This window comes from Tachypleus tridentatus, chromosome 12 (genome assembly GCF_004210375.1).
Source record: "Tachypleus tridentatus isolate NWPU-2018 chromosome 12, ASM421037v1, whole genome shotgun sequence".
Taxonomy (NCBI): Eukaryota; Metazoa; Arthropoda; class Merostomata; order Xiphosura; family Limulidae; genus Tachypleus; species Tachypleus tridentatus.
In genome coordinates, this window is record NC_134836.1 from 84,017,017 (window position 1) to 84,039,806 (window position 22,790).

Sequence of the window (22,790 nt, forward strand, 5' to 3'; positions counted from 1 at the left end):
CTAGTTCCTTTATTTCATTTGTATTAACTCAAGGTTACTTCATAATAAATATCTTTCAGTCTCCTGTTATTTTATCCCATCACTTTCAGGCAGGATTCCAGGCACATTATGAAGAAACATTATAAATTTATTATATTAGCACACTGAACAAATTTAAGCAAATAACAGTACTTCAATGATAGAACACTGGAAAATTTACAGAAACAGTATCATTACAAACATTTTAAAATTTCTATAGGATGGCACACAAGTAGGATAATTTTAAAATTAATTATACATTTCAATACCATTAAGTGCTTGTTCTAAAAGTCAAGCGTGGTGATATAATGACCATACAAAGATTTTGTATGCCATTATCACAAACTGATTTATGATCTATTTTTATCTATATTTGCATACTTTTTCAGTCACTGTTGACAGGGCACTTGGTTGTCTGTAACACTACTTGAAGAACCTTGTGTTTGACTTGAATGTACTAAAGTATTTTAATTAATACAATTACCATATGATACAAAAGGAACTTTGAAGTGCTTTTCACTTACAATAATGTTGAATGTAACAGGATGACAGGAAGCTACAAATTGAAATCCATTACAATGTGTGTGTGTGTGTGTGTGTGTATATGTATATAAATTAAGCATAAATACATAAAATCTTTTCCATTGGACATTACCTTACTCCTAAAAAAATAAAATCATTTTTGTTTGTTGTTGATAAAAAATGAAAATTGTTGCTAGCCTATATTCGTAATTAATCACTTTCACACTACTGAATACAACATATGTTTAATGACAGTTGACCTAAAACAGATACCAGTAATTTCAAAATGTAAAATAACAAATGTTTATCCATCATATAATAGGGAGGATTATAACTGATAAACCATTATTATTCCAGAAAGTGGACTGACCCTTTATCACATAGTTCTAATAGCATGGACAGACAGCACTTAAGTAGTAACAGGTATTGAAACTTGCATACTTCTAATGACATACTGTCTGTATACTGTGTGAAAAATAAAATCTTGCATGTAAATGTTATATACAAAGTATAAAACAGCAGTTACTAAAATATAAAAAGGGTGCTTCAGCTAAGATAATAGTAATAACATGGTTAATGCAAACTGTATGTAATGCAACTAGTACTAATGACTTTTTTTTTCCAAAACTATCAAAGCTTAAAAAAAATATGTAATTCCTCTCTCTCTTCCAACCAGTCAGCATTTACTAGGCCAGTTATCTAGCATCCCCCTGCTATATTGTGCTAATATGTTTATTATTTATTTTTTGTGGAAAAACGTTAGTGCAAAGGGGTAATTTTTACTAAAAAAAAATATATCAGGAAAAAGAAAGGCAAGTGAAGGTGTACAAATTGTAAATAAATGGTTTAAAAAACATTTCTATGGAGAACAAGCTTAAGGTTAAGACAATTTGAAGTGGCAGAGATATTGTTTGTAATTTAGCTTAAATAGCTTTATTAAATGCTGAGAAGACAAGCATCTGTTTAATTTAGAACCTTGTTAAACTGCCACAAAGTAGTTTGATGAAAGAGATGGAAAAACTGTTAGTGCATTGGTTTGATGATCAAACCCAGTGTCATATAACAACAAACCAATCCATAATTAGGCATAAGACAAAAATCATTTATGAAAACCTAAAAGTACAGGCAGGCAAGGGAGTGAATGAGTCAAGGTTGGTTTCTCAACTTTAAAAGGCAGTACAATATTTATACAACATATGCATTAGTGGTGACTCTGCTAATTATGATGCCAAGGAAGTAGGACAATGTCATGAGTATTTGAAGCAAGTTATTGAACATGGGTGACATCCCTCCAAATTTCATACCTGTGTAGATGAAACAGCTTTTTTTGGAAACATATGCCAACATATACTTTTATCTCCTGTGAAGAGAAGCAGGCTTTAAAGATGCCCAAGATCACCTTACACTTTTGGTTTGACAGGAATGCTTCAGGTGATTTGAAGATCAAAACCACTATTTGTTTATCACTCTGAAACACCTAGAACTATGAATGGTTTCTCTAAGGTGCATGTACTTGGGATACTGAGGTCAAATAGGAATGCTTGGTGATGGCAAGACATTTTTAGTTATTGGTTCATAAATCATTTTTGCCACAGTATCAAATCCTATTGTGAGAATAAAGAATTTGAACCAAAGGCACTGTTACTTCTTGACAATGTTCATGGTCAACCACAGAACCTTGAAAACCTTCAGACTCCTTCCACTCAACACAAGCTTCCTACTTCATCGATTGAACCAAGACATTATTGCTCTGTTTAAGGTGTATTATCCAAAATGCACGATTAGTCAGCTAGCTGAAGCAATTGATGAAGATAAACATTCAAAAGAGGAAATTATGAAAGTTGCATAACATCACAGTGACAACTAACAACTTCAAAGGGGCATGGAAAAAAGTAACAATCAACAATTGTATGAATGGTGTTTGGCAGAAGGTAATAAATGATTAAAATAGTACTGCTGAGGAAGAAATGGCAGTGATAACCAGAGAAGTTACCAAGATGGCCAACCAAACAGGATCGCAAAGTTGATGATGAGAATGTGGAGGAACTACATGACTATCAGAGAGAGAGTTTAACAAATGAAGAGTTGGAATAAGTGATTGAACAATAAGCCAGAGCAGAAGGAAGTAGAAGAAACTAAACCAGAGAGAATTCTCACAATTTTTGGCAGGGACATTTGACATACTTATAATTACTAGACTCACTCTGAGAAAATCAATATTTTTTGTGCAGCTGCACTGTAAAGCAATTGTTTTTGGTTTTCTGCCATGCTATAAAGAACCCTTTTTGCAGCAAGAGTAAAAGGTATACCAGAAAACCCTTGTAGACTTCTTCAAAATGACATCTGCTTCTAAAATTCAAAGGATGATGAACAGACAGGTAAATCATCCAATACCCCCATTTCCCACTGCTGTCATTGGAGGAGCAATGACAGCTAAAAGATTATAAAATTATGCCAAAAAAGTCCCAAAAATAGCACTAATTAGTGTTGCTTAATATTGTATTACTTTTATGTACTTTACTTCCTTTAAATGCATTTAATACTGTTTGATTTACATGTCGTAACAGTAAAACTAATTATCACATTACATTAATGATCAATTTGTGCTAGCTTGCCTGAATCCCTCTATGCCTTATTTTATATAATCATTTTATTGAACACAATTTTAAAAATTGTTTCCTAAAAATGGTATTTTTGTACTTTTACTGCATGAGGGTTACAATTAATGATTTTACCTGATGAGATGTATTCCTGTTGATACATATAAGGAGTAGATCCAATGATGCAGGTTTTCTTCAAAGGTCATTATGCACCAAGCAGTATTTTATTTTTTTGTGATAAGCACATAGTTTTCTTTGCTAAACTAAAATTTTATTAAGTCTTTGCCAATTTTCATATAAAGTGGATTTTTTAAAAACTGTAATACTGGAAAATATGAACACTTTCTGGACCTGCAAAAGCATAAATGATTTAAAATGCTAAAAATTAAAATCAAAGTCAAGTAGATGTTACCCTTAGGTTTCTAAAGTAGAACATCAATATTCCTCTGTAGTGACAGATGATAAATTACCATACTTTTTTTAAAAAAATGTAGGGCTACAATTAGGTCATACCAGATATTATGATTATGTTATATAAATTCTGATTGTGACAAAAAAAGAAAGAAACCGAGACAAATTATTAAATATAGGTTTACAAATGAAGCAGTAAGAGTAAAGTATAAGCTAAAACACTACACTTTATCAGTTCTGATTATAACATTTAATGAAAAGAAACAAATGTTCTTTTGGATTGATGCTCTTGTAATAAGAAAAGCACTGGTTCCAAAATCACATGTACTTATTACAAACTTTCATACTCCAACTTGTATATGTTTTTTTTTAATAATGATCTTAGTTTAATTATTCATTTTGTACAAAATCAACGATGTTAATCTTTTTTTGAATTTGTTAATTTTCTCACTATTTACCTATATATATTTCAAAATCACAAACAAGCTATTTCTTACAAGCATCTCATCAAAAAGCTTTTTTTAACTATAACCAAGTTCTGGATTAATATTATCATTAAGTGATATTACTATCATTACGTTTCTTTAATACAGCTGAGGATATGAAAAAAAACTAAAACAAAAAATTTCATTTGAAACTAATACATTTTTAAAATTTTTTTGTGGTTATAACAGTGGTTACATATTTATTAAAAGCACAATACCATTGTAACAACACAGACATAAGACTACCTGAAATATTTTGAGTATTTTGAAACAGTAATTAAGAATAATTTTAAAGATATGAAAGAAATAAAGACAATAATATAAGATTATTAAACTTGACATAACAGTTTTGTTGTAATTTTATAATATACATTAAAATGAATGATATCAATCACAAATGGATCAAAGTTTGTGGTCACTACTTTGAACACTGTCACAAACTTAAAAATGGACTTTATCTTCCAAATGATATGTCAATATTAGTTATACCATGTTACTAAATTTAAAGATAATAAACATTAATTAAAAATCATGTCCACATAAATAGGTTTTATTAAAGCTAATAACTTCATTTGGCATATTTTACTTTAAACAGATCTGATTTAATCTGAAAACACAATACAGTATATTTTGAAAGTTTCAAAAAGAAACTTTTAGTAAGATAATTATATTAAACAAACTAATTCACAATCAATGAAAACCAGTATGCCTCACAAAAACACTTACTTAGCAGTGGTATTTATACTAACCTAACATGTTACATAATTCCTCCCTACAATAAGGATACCAGTCTATGATACATTTCACTCATCAGTGTATCTTTGAATTTTATTTCAATGAAATTTTAACAGAATTTACAACCCAGTTGTAACAAAATACCAGAACACCTATAATCCATAAGAGAAACCGTAAAAATATGTGGTGAAAATATATACATGTAAGCCATATTCACATTTGGGAGAAAAAAATAAGATGTATTATACATCCAAGAGGCTCTCACATATGTGAAAATTTGAATATCCCTTAGCTGCTGATGTTAAGATGACATGGTCATTCCTAAGGTATTGGTTCTTTCTAGACTGACTAACTCCAAGACAGATTTATCCATCAGCCTACAGCTTTCACTGGAAACATCCATTAGGAAACTTAACTGATCTCCAGCATGCTGCAATAAGATTAGAAATAAGCAGTTTGCTTCATGGTATTTCTAACAGAGTTTTAGTAGTTTTTAAGACAGTTTCTACAATCTAAAGTTTTCTATTGTTGTATTTATATAAATAAATTATACAAATTATTTTTACTTCCTATGTGGCATGTGTACAAGTGAATAAAATACAACTGATAACATCTGGAGATTAACACAGGGTAAAATTGTTTAAGAATGAGTAGCTATGAATATTCAAAATGAAATTTATGTTTATTATTTCTAAAGTCAAGTATCTTAAGGCTGCAGATTTCTACCTTATTCTCACATTTACCAATTTGTTTTATTATGCTTTATTTCTGTTCTCACATCTGGAAACTACTTCTGAATAAGGAAGTAAATTATATCTCCATGAAGAACATCATTTTATTAAATAAACAGGAAACAAACAAGATTATCAAAATGACTCATAGATTTGTGTTGTTGATACACTATAATATGTATTTTTGTATTTATGTATTTTTACTATGTTTTTAGTATTAGCATCTAATGGAATTGTAATTTTAATTTTTAGGGGTGAAAAAACTCGTACATTGTACTGAAACTGAACTGGTGGGACTGAACCTCATTTCTAGTCAAGAACTTGGATGGGGGTGTTCATTGAGTTTGGTTATCAGGGATCTTTTCACAGGAAATTATAAAATGTGAAACATCTGTATAACAAGGTTTATAGTAGAATTATAATATGCCAGTTTGAAAATTTAAAGTAAAATTTGTCATTTAAAGGAAACAGTGGTATTACAAGTTCTTTCTAACAGTTTAAAAAACAAAGAGAGAGAGAACTCAACCAAATGAAAATTATACTTACATTCGTCAAAATTGGTTTCCCAGCATCTGAAGAAGTTTGTGAGGGGCTTGCACAAAGGGAATCTCCTGAAGCTAGATGATCTGCCCACTGAATTGTCTTACTTGTTCCTGCAGAGATACCAACTGTCTTTTATAATGAAAACAAATCATTTCTATCTTGGTAAGTCAAAATCATATTTTATTACAAGAAACAGCACGAAATTATTTTAGGTTTTAATATGCTCAGTCAGAATAACTCTAATACAAATTAAAAGAATTATATTATTAAACCAAATTTTACCATTTTAAATAAGTTACAACCACAGAATTATTATTTCTAACCACAATAAAATAATGTCTTTTAATTTTATCTAAAAGTAAAACAATCTATGAATTTAATCCTACCACTTTACTAGTAACAAAATGTGCTAAAAAGATGTTCACTGTACAGTACAAGAATAAAGTGAGGCAAGCAGAAGTTTCAATTTTACCATAATAATTCAGTGAACACCTTTTCTCAACCAGTGAAGGGTGAACATCAATAATTAATCATACTTTTCATAAGACATTAGCATTAAGACATTTACATTTTCAGTACTAAATTTTTATTTCAGTCCCTTAAGTTTTTGAAGAAAAGTATATAACAGTAGTTCAACAGTATTATATTGATGTATTATAAAAATTGTATGTATATTCTTCCTTCGATTAAAACTTCATTGAAATTGTAGGGAAACGTAAATTAAAGAGAATTAGATATTCTCAGTAAAACACTTGATTACTGTTCTTTTTAGAATACAAACATATATATTTTGTTATACTTCTGGAGAGAAATGAAAACAACCTTGAAGAGTTTTAATAAATATGAAAATAAAGAAAGGTTTTATTTTATTTACCTCATAATTTCCAGCCATTATAACAAATAACTCTTCTGGTCAAGTAAAATACCAACACTACTTTGCAACAATCAATTCATGCCTCAATGTATTTGCATCACTCAAATTTCTACTACAAGGTAACTTCATGAACAGTCTCATTGTAAATTACAGTATGCACAAAACATCAACATGGCTACTATAAAACAACAAACTTTTGATTATATTACTTTCATGAAGAAAGAATAGGCATAAGATATTATATTATAGAATCTTATTTAAGTTTCAAAGATTATTTTGATACCTTAGGTAAAATTATACAATCTGACCTGAGATATTTAGGGTTACACAGAATGGCAGTTGATGCATCTGATCTAACGACTGTGGCATAATGCATTTGAACCATTGATTTGACTACAAAATTAGGGTATTCAAAATTTAATCTCTCAATATACTCTTATGGTAGCTTTCTCTCTCTTTACCCCAGCAGCCAGTTGAAGTCACAACTAAAAGACAGCCAGTGTGCCAACATTATACAGTGATTGTGAATATTTTTATTTTTTCAATTATTACAGGTTAGATAACTATTAATTTCAACCTTCCATAACTAGTTTAAAATGTATCTGTAACATACTAAAATTTGAACCAGTGTCTACCTTCCTATCCCAGAGAGTGACACAGATAATACCAATTAGTAGATACGAGATATGATTTGGAAAAGTCACTAAGGTAAATAATTAAAGGACAATGGGATAATGCACTAGCATACTCTTTAGCTTGTAAGTATTGTATAACATCAGTTTAAAATATTGTTTGTCTGCACACCCGAGACAAGCATATTTTATTGGAGAATGTCTATGTTATCAAATGTGAATGCCTACTTGATTGAGTAACAATTATAAAGCTCTGTATATTAGATTTTCTATAACAGAAGCATAATGCTTTGTATAGAGCAATCACCCTACTGACATTACTTCCAGGTCTTGCATGAGACTGATTATTCTATTAATGATACATGTATTCAAAAATAAACTTTAAAAAGGTTAACTGTTTTGCATTCTTGGTTTCAGTCAGAGCCAAAGATCCAAGTTACTTATAACTCCCACCACAAAAAAGTAATTGATGAGTACTTCACAGTTATGCTAAAATCTGCTTAACAATAACATATTGTAAATCTGTATATTTTTTTGAGTTAAATCACATTTTGAAAAGTGAATGACACTGATTAATTACTAACAGTTTAGTGTATAATATCCTGCTAACAAACTAAAATTTGGTATTGACATTATTCATGCTTGTTCTCCCATTATTTCAAAAGTGAATGTTAAGCTTTGTCTACATTGGCAGATTTTCAAGTAAAAGGGGAGACGAGACAGACAAGTACTTATGCTCAAACAAAGTTTTGCAAGTTTTTGCACTTTGTGATTAATTATAATTAATCTCTCAATACCATATCACAAGCCTTTGAAGTTGAGAACTTGTTCATCACTGAAGTGATCACAAGATTGACAACTGCTTTGCTTAAACCTGTAAGCCTCAAATTCACATCAAACCAAAGCCTGAAAACTTTTTTGAACAAACACAAGGATAGGGAGTTCAAGGACTTAACTCTTTATACTCCCCAGTTTTATTTAATGTTCTGTCAAAATTATTTCTATGATTTCCAAATAACTATCACCATACCTTATAAAACTTCATTGTTCTTAATTTTGTAAAAAATAGCCTGATTTGGATTAGTTTTCAGCCTAAGAGATATAAATTTTATCAAAGACTGCCAATGTCCAACGGATAGATTGTGATTTTTGGCAAGATGCTAACAGCAAATGCTCAGATTTAAGAAATAAACACTCAAGTGAGAAGTTCATGAAAGGAACTTTGTCCTGTATTTTTTAATTGATTGATGGAGGTATAGTCTATATTGATGCAAGACTTGGGAAACTACATAGTCAAACATTCGGTAATTTTAACACTTCAATACCTGGCTGCATGACACTCAGGAATTAGTGAATTATGTAACTGAGGAGTTGGAAAGATCCTAGACCATTTTATTACACATTTTTGAGGAGGAACAGAAAAAAAGATATCTTTGAGGAATAATTGCCTTTTAAGCTACATGTGCCAAAAAAAATGAAAACTTCATCTCAGCTCCTACTGTATGATGAATTATCAAGTGAAAAGCCTACTTGTTCAATTTGCCAAAATTTTACATGTTGTCGAGATAAGAATGGCCCTTTCAGTCAACAAAGGTAGTGTTGAGAAGGGATTTTCAACCACAAACATTGAGAAATATTATAGACACCAAATTACAAGAAAACAAACTGAATGCCATTATGGAAATTAATGGGAATGGTACTCCTTTGAAAGATTTCAATGTTTTACCTGCAATGTCAAAGTCACTCAATGAGAAATGAAACTATTGATAATTTAGACTGAGAAGTAACTTACAAAATATGAAGACTTCGGACTGTGCCAATTGAAACCTATGTTCAATGTTCATTAAGACATACAATCCTATTTATTCAAACTGTTTTTCAACATTTAAAGAATAAATACCTAGTCAATAAATTTGATTTACATTTCTAATTATACGATTACAATAAAAGTTGAAATAACACCATACTAACCTACCCTAGTCTGAAAAACGTTTGTTGTTTTTATCTTAACACTGTAAATCAAATTACTCATTTCTGCATTTATTTCATGTTTTTCACAATTAAAGGGCAAAACAACAGTTAATAATTTTGTATTCTAAAGACAGCTGGTATGGGTATTAAAACTTTAATTAAAATAAAGTACAGAACAATGTTTTGACCTCCTTAGGCCATCTTCAGGTTAACAAAGATAAAAGTGATACATAAGTGGGGGAACCACACTACATTCAGAGCAGGTATACTCTTCACCAGGAACCAAGTTCCTGTATCACAAGTGTAACAGTACAGGAGTAATCATCATAGGCTAGTCCCAATAAGATAGCTAAAATTTCACAACTCAGGGTTAGAATTAAAGGATTGTGGTTTCTATATCCCACATTGGTGGCCATGGCTATTGGATTGCAAAGTTATAGAGATATATACTTTTGATTTGTATCCTAACCTGTAGCCATAGAATGACACATTTTGCACCATCAGAATGATGACAAGAAAATAAGCAACACCAAAGTGGTCAAATTTTCTCCTCCACCCAAAGAAGTCTGAAAGGTTTGGAATGACTTGATCATGCATGCCATACTCAACCAAAGGAACAGAACTCATCCAGTCTGGAATTATGAACACTCATTCTCACTCCCCAACCAAGTTGACAAGGAGTATTCCACTTGTCTCTGGAATTATAAGGTGAAAGTGGACTTCCTACAATGAACAATATACAAACCTAACACTGATCAAAAAGAAAGGCCATGCACCCTGCAACCACATAGTTGTGTGTTAAATCTGAACCTGAATTACAAGCCTCTTGCTGACAACAGTAATACAGGAATTCATACCTGCAAGTATCACATTTAGTTATTTTTTTATAATTCCACACTGTAGCTTGTACCCTGGGATCTTTTCAGTTGATGCAGCATTTTTGTTTTTGTTTCAACTTGTTTTTGAGTTAAAATAACAAATCATATAATTAGTCAGAGGTTTGGATTTACTGATTTTAACATAGTCCTTTCATACAATTTAACTTATTTTAGCAAAATTAAATAACTTATATCTAAATGAAGTTAAATTTAAATAAATAAAATCATGAGGAAGGACTGCATTAAAAACAGCAAATCCCAACTTATGATTAATTGTATTATAACTAAAATATTCAAGCCATAAACCAAAACACACTAACATGTTTTTTTAAATATGCTGCACATTAAAAAAATTTCATGTTAATATGTTTTGGTTTATGGCTTGAATATTTTATGGTTTTATATATATTTGAAATAATTTTATTGAAATCCACAAGGCAGCGTGAAAACTGCAATCCGCAATGGGACAATGTGTAACACTTTGTTAAAGAAAACTGTGTCCCACTCTTTGTTGAAAAAAGATCACATTATCTATGTGAAGTGCTAGCTTGCACACTGATGAGGGAAAAGACATTTACAAATTGGATGTTCCCAAGAGCATTTGAGAGGGGTATAAAATACTACAGCATGCAAGACTGATGCTCAGATAGGTGAAACTGATGTTGAAGGACAGCTATATTGTTAGCAGATGGTTAGTATGATTTGGAAAACTACCTCTGTGACTTATCTATCACATAATGGATCCCATAGCTACAAAAATTATCTGCCTTTTTTCAGATTTGTATTTAGAGCTTAAAAATGTGGGAAGGACTAGAAGAATCACTTTTAGGCCAGGAGGTTTACTGGCAATGATGAGAACTGAAATATTTGCTATAATGCAAATACTCTGAATTTCAAGAAATGGAATTTTATTAACAAACATATAAAATATTTACACAGAGCACTGAGAATTATATGATGCCATAGAGAAATACATTAGACCAAAGGTGTTATAAATGTGGACACTAACTAACAAACCACATTATCAGGAAAGGGCAAGCCAAACTTGAGGCATATTACACATTCCATGTCTTCAAATCTACAAATTCCATCACCAAACAGATTAGTATCACAACTGGAGGAAGAAATGTTATAAAAACAGTTAATGGGACTTTGAAGAGAACTTATAAGTTGGGTAGTACTTGTGAAGAGAATGAAGTTACATGGCTTGTTTTTGTACACGGAGTTAGTAGTCTTAGGTATTTATGCCAAGTATAAAAGAAAAAAAATCTGAAGGCAGTTCTATATGAATCAATTAACAAATAGTTATAATTTTAGTTTAGTTGAAAGTTCCACTTGCTGTAATTAAGTTAGAGGAACTACTGCTACTACTTCTTGTACTTCTCAAAATATCATAGACACAGAAAACTGTATAAAATCTCATGCTTTCAACTCTCATTCTTTTTCTCTCCTACTTCAACTTAATTTGTTCCAGTTGAAGATCTGGACTATGGCAATACTTCAAAGCCTTCAAGAGCTTCATCATATAAACTCTTTGTAAGTGTGCTATCTCTGATCTAGTATAACAGTTTCAATTATTTATATGCATCTGACGATGACCGAAGAAGGTCGAAACGTTGTTCGCTCTTCTATGTAAAAGTGTTTTCTCAGCCCAAACGAGCCGTTTTTGCATATAAATTTCTCAACAAGTGGGTTTCTCGTCATCACTGATTATCACTGATAGTTTCAATTATATAGTATTTAATATATAATGTCTAAAGTATAAGTGAAAACCACAACTTTATTGAACTAGTAATAAGACTAGAAACAGCTATCACTAAACTGCTAAGATATATTGGAAGAATTGTTAAGCCAGTTGTATAATAAAGACTATGAATGAAATAATTTCTCATGTTATGCTAGTTGATAACTTATTCATGTTGATGAACATACTAGAAAGTTTAACAGTTCTGAATTTGAATTGTTTCAAAATAACTTTGAAAATTCTGATATACAGAATTTCAGTAGTAGTAATCTCAGCTACAACTACATGCAGATATGGAATTTATTTTTAGCTTGGATGAGATGAAGTGCCATAAAGACACCTGAAACTTGAGCTCCAACTTTCAATATTGTAAGGATTTTATTCTTAAGAAGTTTACAGAAGCCAATAAAGCCATAAATTCATCATCCTATAATACATAAATGGCAAAAACTCAATGAAAGCAGTAGTTAGAAGCTTGCCCATCAGACTGAACCACTGCTATCCTGATCATTAAGGTTATTGTGGCTAAAGAGACATCTGGATCAATGCTGCCAAATTTGCACTTTATATATTGAAAGGTTTGAACCACAAATAGAGTGCTGACAGTTAATACTTCCAGCTGACTCACAGACTATAACTGTATAAAATTCAGAGTGGTCGGCCCTTATATGGATGGAAGAAAGCACAACAATTGTATGTTAAATTCATCACCTGGGTGTATGTGCCAGACTATGCAGTAAAATGAAGAAATTGATAAGTTTGCAAAAAAAGCTCTTATATGAAATCAAGCACAACAACTGGCAGAATATCAACTTCCTCTGCACTGGTAAGTATTAAGTGACCACCACAGAAGGTCTTCATCAACTTTCAAAGAAAATAAGATTTCTGGAAAACACAGTGCCATACAGTAAAGCTAAAAGCAAAGATAATGAATCACTATGACAGTGTACAGCCGAAAGGCCACTAGTAACATCAGTAAATGGTCTCTACATGAAGGGTCAATACCTATCAAAGAAACCCTTGGGATTATCACCTAGTACAAAATTCAACAAGTATATTTAATATTATCACAGCACTGATATTTCACTGTGGTACAACTGCTTCAGACAAGTCAGGATTCAAACCTGCAATTTTTCTTTATAACACAATTTAAAACTGCCTGATGAAGGGCTTTTGACCAAAATGTTGCAAATTAGTATAATTTTTTTTGTCACAGAGTGAGTTTTTACTTATTTTGAATATTTTTTACATTACCTGCAACTATGGCTCACTACTGTGCTGTTATTGTTGTGATACAACTCTTATTTTTCTATTCATTAATGTATTATTCATCTGTTTTTTAAAATATTTCAAGTAAAAATATTCCAGAATTCAATGTCAAATAGATTGATATGTCACATAATATTGCATATGCATAATGAAAACACAGATTTTCTCCCCAGCCACATCTGAAGATGTTATAGGCAGCTTCACTAGAAAAAATTAAATTTTCTGACTCTTAAACTGGCAATAAGAAATACTAATATTAGTATAATGTTCAGTGATTACTCATGAATAAGTCCAGTAGTACATTCTTTATTCAGTTTTGCTTCACGTACCTTTATGTTTAGTGATGGCTGCTCTGTAAGGGCTAGGAAAGTACTGGGTAAGTTTCTTGCTGTTTTGTAGGGTATGTACCTCTGTAATCAAATCCCACTGCTGCTCATCCTAAAGTTATAATGATAATCTAAATTATATTTCTAAAAAGTAATAAACTTAGTAAAAATGTACATATGTAATTTACTTCTATTATTTAAGTAATAATTTAATCAGGTATACACATTTTTTAAAATTCTGATAAATTAAATACAGTACAACCCCTCAGATTCGGTCACCCATTGAAAGCAGTCATTCAATCACAGTCCCTTTTATTGTTTACATTATCCCTAATTATGTATAGTGGAACCCCTCTAATCAGGCCAGTTTGTCTCAGTCCCAAAGGTGGCTCCTTTAGAGGGGTTCCACTGTAGTACAAAGTTTATGAAGGCCCAAATTTAACATGTTTATAATTACTGGGAAAACAACTCGAACATGATCAGATTTTAAGACTGTTGATAACTGCTAGGCATAATTAATACATTGCATCAAGTAAACACACAAGTTCATTTTAATAAAGCACAATAGTGTAATCCTCAAAAATACATATAGCATAAAAATTGTTAAAAATGGTATCAAATTCTGTTACAAAAATCTACATCTTAATTATTCACTTTATTCTTTTTCTTATGTTTTAAAGAGTATTTGAGATTATTAAATGTAAATGATCCTAACAAGGACTAATTTCTATTCATAAATTAAACAGTTTAATCACCTAACTCATAGCAACATATAAAATCTATCCTAATCCTTGTCTTTCTTTTGATTGACAATGCTTTCATGAAATTTATTGGTTTCAAAGACTCTCAACTATTCCATATCATTATATCATTTCTTATTGGGAGCAGCATCGATAGATAAGTGTACAAACACACACACACACACACACTGTTCAATTCCAATGACTGGAACTTGGGTACCTCCAGAAGAGGAATCTCATAAAAGTATACACTGAAAAATTCTTTAAAGAACTGGGAAACTGCTAACATAAAATACATAAAGAATGAGGTCTGAACAAAGTAACCAACTCATAAAAGGTCTGTAATGTAACAAGTTCTGTGGTTAACAAAATAACATTACCCAAAAGACAGTACCTAATGTCAGGGCACATACAACTTGTGATTAAATGCATCCTTGGTAATATATCAAATACATCCTTATGGTGCAGTGGTTCCCAACGTTTTTTATGCCCTGCACCCCTAAAAAATTTTAATGTTCTAGCACCCCTCACAGTAATTATTTATTTAAGAATAAAGGTGAAGGTGGCCAAAACAAATTTTTATAATTAGTTTTTAATGATATATAAACAAAAACAAAACATTTGGAAAAGAAAAATATTACAACAAACTAAAAGTTGCATAAACCCTACATGGCCTCCAAAAAATAAATTTTCATCCATGCATAAAATGAAATTTCTTTGAATTTGAAATGTTCAAATGTTCATAAGCCAATTTAAATTTAATGACTCTTTTGTTCCTGTTTATTTCTTATGAGTTTTTCAAAGTGTGACACTTTGTTGCTGATAGCAATCTGCAAATCTGCCTGTGCACCTGCGAGATTTCTATATTTTGTCTTGATTGACAAAAGGGCACTAAATCCAGACTCGCATAAGTATGTCGTCACGAATGGGATGAGCACATTTAATGCTTTTTCACAGTCTTGGAAACTTGTCCATTGCCAAACACCAATATTGTTCCAAAGTTTTGCTTTCAAACTGCATTTCAAGAACTTGATTTGTGCACAGTTCAACAAGATCTTCCTTCAGGACAATACCCTCAATATAAACAAAAAAAACTGAAATGTTATCTCGCAACCCTGGTTGGGAACCACTGTTCTAGTGGATATTTATAAAGGAAATTAGTGACTGCAAAAGACCATTATAAAGCCAACCAACAATTTGGAAAGGTTAATCTTTCTTAAAACCTTTATAATTGTGAAACCCAAGACACTTGGAGAATTCTGGACAACTTTCCTAATTTCTTACATACATATACATTATTCTAAAACAATGCCTTCTGAAGTATATCCTTAAGAAAGTAGGTAAAACTGCTATACTGATACCAACATTTAATCATCCAGAACAAACATGTTAATTTTTTTCAAACAAATAATCTTTGTGTGTATTTAGGCATTTGCACTTTTCCCAATATACTGTACTTCTATTTGCACTAATTCTATACCTAAATAATTTTAAATATTAAATAGACAGTATCTTTCTACCATTCAAGTTTTGGTTACTAACTTACCAGTCTGGGAACTATTTTTGATTTGTATTTAGCTGCAGGGAGAACTGGTGATGAGTCATTAGATTCTAAACTTACAAACTGTTCTGCTTCCTTTTTCTTATTTTCAACTATTTTCTGTTTCACAAGCTAGGAATGCAAAAACCAAGATACTCTTACTATCTGCTTTTAAGTAAACAACAAACTTTTTTGTGGTTAAAAGAGATAATTTTAGTATTAAGTATCAGTCCAAGTTCTTTGGTTGAATAACCAAATAATTATTTGGTTAGTCAAAACTTTGTTGTCATTATTCTCACAGGACACTCAAAACTGCGAGACATAAAATAAGGCAAAATGTTAAGAACAGTACTTTAACAGATTATGATACAATAATTCAAAGCAAGCACTAACAATGGTGTCAGGTTTGTTTATACAAAGGGCAATAATACTTTTCTACATATATCAGATATGATTTTATGTACAGTGTAGTCTTGTCCAGACATGTCCAATGTTTTTCCTTCAACCTCAACCTGCAGTATGAACTGCTATAAATGCTAGTCGTCTATATATGTTGTTATAGCAATAAATGTAGCCTGTACTTAATATTCAAGACATGTACAGACTGTATCCTCTGGAATACCATTTCCAGGTTCTTAGCTGAAAACTATCATGTTACCAAACACTAATACATCAATAACATAGGTTGAGAATCTTTCCTGTTGCAGCTCTTTAACTGAAAGCTTTATTAAACTCTCAAAAGTAGCAGGCACCTTACAAAAGCTAAACAGTATGATACAAAACATACAAGACATCTCAAATGCTAAATATAGTTGCAGCTCTTTAACTGAAAGCTTTATTAAACTCTCAAAAGTAGCAGGCACCTTACAAAAGCTAAACAGTATGATACAAAACATACAAGACATCTCAAATGCTAAATATAGTCTTAGGCCTCCTTTCCCCATCTATTTCAACTTTTTAGTATTTGGATGTTTGCCTTTTCATGATAGTGGAAATAGACCACTGTAAATTACAGCATCCACCCACCTAAACTGAATACAGAATAAGGGCATGCTTTCCTTCTTCCTGATGAGAATTACTGGAGATGGCCAAGCACTTGCATCACCTGTACCTATGTAATTTTAAGTAACTGTAATTAATCCAAACCAACCACCTGGTCTTATAGACAGCATACTCCAGTAACAAGTAATTGAGATGTAGCCACTATGTTGAGTCTAGATTGTCTGCACATTCCTCAGTTTGTGACCTCAAATATATTGGTATGCAAGTGCCAACTTAGAAACATGGCACATCAGATGCAAATAACATCATCACTAGCATCATTCTATTTGTTAAGATAACTGATTCAGCTAATGCTGCTTACATTCTGGATAGCCTATTTCATATGTGGACTCAATAATTACGTTACATGTCACCACTACATTAGACATCTGTAGCAAATGATGAAAAAACACTTGTGTACATGAGATACTGCGACTTTCTTTTTCACGTACACCTGTGCAGTTCACAGATTTCTTCTGTCTGATAGTGAATGATTTTACTGCAAAATATCAGTTCACCTACTATAAAGCTAAAATTAACCAATAAGCTCTGCAGTATACCAATTTCAAGAATGTATGTAGCTATGTACCTCACAAGATCTTAGTGTTTTGACCATTCCTCTATCTACTAGGTACCCTTAACATTTACTCTTGTATAACAACAAGCAAGAATCACAACACATTCAACTGAAAAAGAGATGAGCTAATCACCACACATTTCAGTAAAAGTTTTTTATCACCATCCTCCAAGTCCAAGGGCTGTTTGCCACTGTAACCTTGCTTTGTATTAACCAAAACTTGTACTGATTTTAATCATTGCAATAACTTATTAATGTCATGAATATACAAGAAATCAAAGGAAAGGCAACTGGCTGGTAGTGCTTGCCCTCAAACTCTCTAGTTACTTTAATATTACATAAGAATATCTAATCATTGTCACTGTTTGAACTGATAAGTAGAGGGTGAGCAACTGGTTGACAGCTCCCTCTGCCAACTCTTTGGCTACTACAATGTTAAGGGTAAATTTATGTTTTTGTTTTTTTAATATTTTGTTTCTTATTTAGTAGCTGCAAGCATGTATCTAGGGGAGAGAATCTGGTTCTCTTCAGTATTTTTAAATAAATCAAGAACTATTTTTAAATTTTGTATAAATATGTAAAGAGCTTGGATAGAGATCCACGAGTTCTGGAACCTCCACCACACTTAACAGTGCTATAATACTAATAATGTAAGTTTATAAGTATTGCTAATAAAAGTCTAAAATAATCAGTTTAATAAACAGTGTACTAAATTCAGATATTCCAGTTCTTTTCAATAATGGTACACATTTCTTTAGCAACAATGGTATTTAAATGAAGAATTAATTTACTAAGAAATGTCCTAGTTTTCTTATACCCTCTTTCTCAACTATAACTTTGTGCTTCACCCCTTAATGTACTAGTGAGATTACTTAAAATAAACTATATCACTGAAAAGACAATCAACTATAGAAAGCCTAACAGCTGAAGCTAAGTTTCCTAAGGAGAATACGAAGCAGTAAAAGATGAGAGAGAAATTCATACTCTACATAGCTAAGTGTATGCATCCACTGAGAACTATAGAAGAACCTATTTTTGTTATATTGCTTGTATCTCTTGACCCAAAATACCAAGTGGTTTTTAAGAAAAAATTAAGTGGGAACCTTATCCCAACTTTGTACATGAGCATTCCAGAAGTTATAGACCAATTTTCTAAGTCAAGTGATGTGGTCATTACTTTTGGCATGTGAATCTCTACAGGAGGGTTCTCAACTTCTGAACATCTATTTGCAGTGGAACCCTATCATACACACACACATATATGTATGTATAAAAGAAAACCGTTATATGTATTATTATATTATTATTGCAGGTGAAATTGCAACAATGCCAGATTAAACATTAAATTTCATATAAGTATGAAGTTCTTCATAAAAAATATCTAAAAACAGCCCAAGTTCCCCTAGTGTGAGAATTGTAACATCTTGTTCTTTTGTTATCACCTCTTATTCACCTTTCCTTTAAGAACTAAAATATTTGAAACAAAGTATCATCTAATTGAGATGATAAAATTTTCATATTTATCTAAAAAACAATCCAATAAAAATCCAGACCCCTTCTCTCATACTTTCCTGTCATTCTCTCTTTTACAATTTACTAATAGGTTTTAAAGAACAATCTCAGTTTTTGTTTTTATACTACTACCCTTACTTTTTCTTTTCCTTGTAGAACCACTGAAACCAATCTGCAGAACCTTAAAGTTCAGTGAAACCTAGGTTGAGAAAACCTGCTCAAGTAAATGACCAGTATCTTGGTTTGAGTGTTCATCTCATAAACCAGCAATTGTTTTTGAAAAGCTGTATTCTTCAAAATTGTGACCTTCCACAACCTCATACGGATGATGTTATAGCTGAGGCTATTACTCAGTGTAGAGAAAATTGGAATATTCTGAACAAGGTTGTAAGTATGTCAGACTACACTTGCAGCTGTGTGAAAATTGTAAATATCACAGATCAGAAGTTAATATTATGCTTTGGTCAGTTATTGAACTTAGTTATCACAACTTAGTTGGCTCAGCATATGCATCAAATACTATTGCAAAATACTGTCTGGTAAACAAGCAAAGATTCTCTATTTTGAGACTAGGTAGAACAGCATTTATGCCAAGTTAAAGAGATTATAAAGCCACAACATACCAGTGCAACACTAATTGAGTCTTATAAATATGAATTAATGCCAAAAGTAGAAATAACTGATCTGGAAAAGGTGGTTGAAAGTTTGGAATTTTTTCATGAATCACTCAAGAATTCACCAATGAATCTTATATCACTGTATAACGTTTGTTAACTACATTGCATGAATTAAACACCATCTTAGAATCAATCAAAGCTGATTCAGGAATGATAGCACAGATTAAACAAGCAATGCTTCAGGATCTTGAAAATATATACACCCTTGTGCAAATTAGTTGAAGCAAATGATCATTTTACAATATTTTCAGCATGATGGCCGGTGTAGGCTCACTGGACCTCCTGATTTCCTTTAATAGTCGTTTTTTCACACAGACAGTCATTTGCTGTGTTTTGCAATGCAGTCGATCTATTTTTGGAATATATGACGAAATTTTGAGGAATATTACGTCATTCAAAATTGCGTTAGAAGGGCAAGGAGACCAGTCAAAAAACAACTTACCAACTCAATGAAAAAAAAACGGTATCAATGGAGTCTGAAATACAAGAACTGGATGCAAGAACAATGGATGAAGGTGTTATTCAGTGACGAGAGTCGTTTCTTCGTACAGGGTCAAAGAAGTCTGCATGTTCACAGATCTCCAGGTGAGAATCTTTGAGAATCTCACATCAATCAGTTCGTAAAATATCCCTTGAAGATGTTTTGGGGCTTTTTCAGCTACTATGGCATCAGAGGCTTATATATCATAGAAAGTATGATGCGAGGACCACAGTACATCGAAGTTGTGCAGAGAAGAGTCGTTCCAGAATTGAAAAAGATTTCCAGATGGATCTGGCATTTTTCAGCAAGATCTCGCTCCATTCCACACATCGAAACTTGTGAAGAGTTTCATGACTACAACGCGAATAAAGGTGCTGGACTGGCCTGGAAACTCTCCAGACTTAAATCCTATTGAAAATCTTTGGGCAATTTGTAAAGAAAGACTTCAGGGAAAAGACTGTATTACGAAAGATAAGCTAATTGAAGCTATAATTGAGATGTGGTACTGCAATCCAAAAATAAGTAAAGATTGCAGTCAACTCATGGACTCGATGCCAAAGCAGATTAGTGATCTTCTGAAAAATAAAGGTGGTCATATCATGTATTAATTTGCGAGTAATTTTTGGATTCTCAGAAATAAAATGCAAAAAAATTGAAAAAAATCGGAATTTTCCATCTTGTTTCAATTAATTTGCACAAGGGTGTATATATATTAGTTTGTTATAACGAAAACAAGCTGAAACGAAAATAAATAAAAAATGCTACACTAGTTAAGAAGATTCAAGGGTACAAGCTATAATGTGAGATATAAAATCTACCATAGGTTTTGGATGTGATTGCAGGTCCCACGTTGCAATAGGGATACACTATCTATCAGCCTTAACCTCCATTTGCCCGTCTCACATAAAGAAATAAAGGAGCAGCAATAAAAATAGTGCAGCATTTCTTGTTCATTATTTTTTAATTTATTTTTGCTTCAGCTTGTTTTTAGGTTATAACAAACTAATATAATTAGTCAAAGGTTTGGATTTGCTGTATTTAATGCAGTCCTTCCTTTTGATTTTGTTTACTTAATTTTATCAGTATTAATTTTCTCTAACATATATTCAATGTATGCGATTTGTTACTTGGTATGTGACACTTTTCCATTACATTGTTCAATCTATATGAAGTGTAACAGCCTTAACTAAACATATTCTAAAACTATAAGTTAGTCTAGTTAGCTGATTATAGTAATTATATTGCTGCAAATGTTATAAAATGTAGTAGCAAAAGATGTCTCATGTCCTGCTCTAAATACTTTACACCCTATTACTTAACAACAAATTCATTTTGTAAAATAAAAAATGTAATTTATATATTAGCATGCACTAAATGCAATATGGAACACATGGGTCAAACTTCAAACCCATTGGACAAGTGTACAAATTTACATAGATCAAGTTAAAAACAATTTAATGAATTCTATAGAATTAAAACATTTCAGGATTCACCCTTTTACCTCTGTTAAGATAACTATATTAGAAACTGTTAATGAAGACACCAATAGACTTCAACAAGAAAACTACATTTTGAAACTAAGAACATTATATCCTTATGAATTAAACCAAGATTTTAATAATTCTACTGCTCTGAATTTGAGTAATAATTACTGTATTGCTTGATAATTTTTCCTTTATTGCTAACTTTTTTCATAAAAATTGGAAAACTAGAGGTAAAGAATTAATAAATTGAAATGGGTTGATTTTTCAGAAATTTGCAGTTATTTGGATAATATTTTTTATTCTAGTTAATATTAGCAGATGTAAATTATTTTTCAAACAGATTTATCAACTTAATCTTCTCAAAATAAGAGCATTAATTAATGTAATAAAAAATTTTGATTTTCAAAATGATCATGCAAACAGTTACTTGTAAATACCAAAATACTGATTAAAAGTCAATGATTTAAGTTTTGAAAAAGAAAAACTGCAAATCAAGCCTTCATATTTGGTAATTGAGACATAAAATATACAATGATTTGCAGATTTCTAATTTCTAAAACTATTCATCAATCTATAAAAAATATTTTTCTTTGTAAAAACTTAAAGCCTACTATCAATTATAAATGTGAAGTTCCAATTGGTCTGTCCATTACTATATAATTATGAAAGTTTTTAACTAATCTAAATGTACATGAAATTAATAACTTACCTTGTGAGTGTGAAAAAAGCTTATTTATTGATACATTTCATAAACATTGTCACTGGTAACTTGAAAATTGTAAGACAAAATAATATGCAAAATACTCAAAAAAGGATCTAAATACAGAATAGCCCCAAAATGTAATAAGAATAATATTCTAAAGCTCAACTATATTACTTCTTATCCACTTAAATGATTTCTAAAATGGAAGTTGTATGTACTTAAAAATAAATATAAAATTATCGCACATAAAACTAAAGAAATACCATACAGCATTATCATTTCATCAGTTAAAAATA

The 22,790-nt window shown here is 31.2% G+C and overlaps 1 protein-coding gene across 3 annotated transcripts in view; it reads right to left on the reverse strand.

The window, feature by feature from the left end:
• Nucleotides 1-3,789: 3,789 nt before the first annotated feature.
• The window catches only part of LOC143233844 (uncharacterized), a 29,588-nt gene continuing 10,587 nt past the window's right edge, over nt 3,790-22,790 (reverse strand). For 2 of the 3 annotated variants that reach the window (XM_076470619.1, XM_076470620.1), the window contains 4 exons: nt 16,026-16,151; nt 13,743-13,851; nt 6,049-6,155; nt 3,790-5,201 (listed from right to left, as the gene is read on the reverse strand). In XM_076470619.1, coding sequence (XP_076326734.1) covers nt 5,073-5,201; nt 6,049-6,155; nt 13,743-13,851; nt 16,026-16,151 — 471 coding nt within the window. In that variant the 3' untranslated portion in view covers nt 3,790-5,072. Of the gene's footprint in view, nt 5,202-6,048; nt 6,156-13,742; nt 13,852-16,025; nt 16,152-22,790 lie in introns of those variants that run through there. The other variant, XR_013018349.1, reaches the window with a different exon arrangement.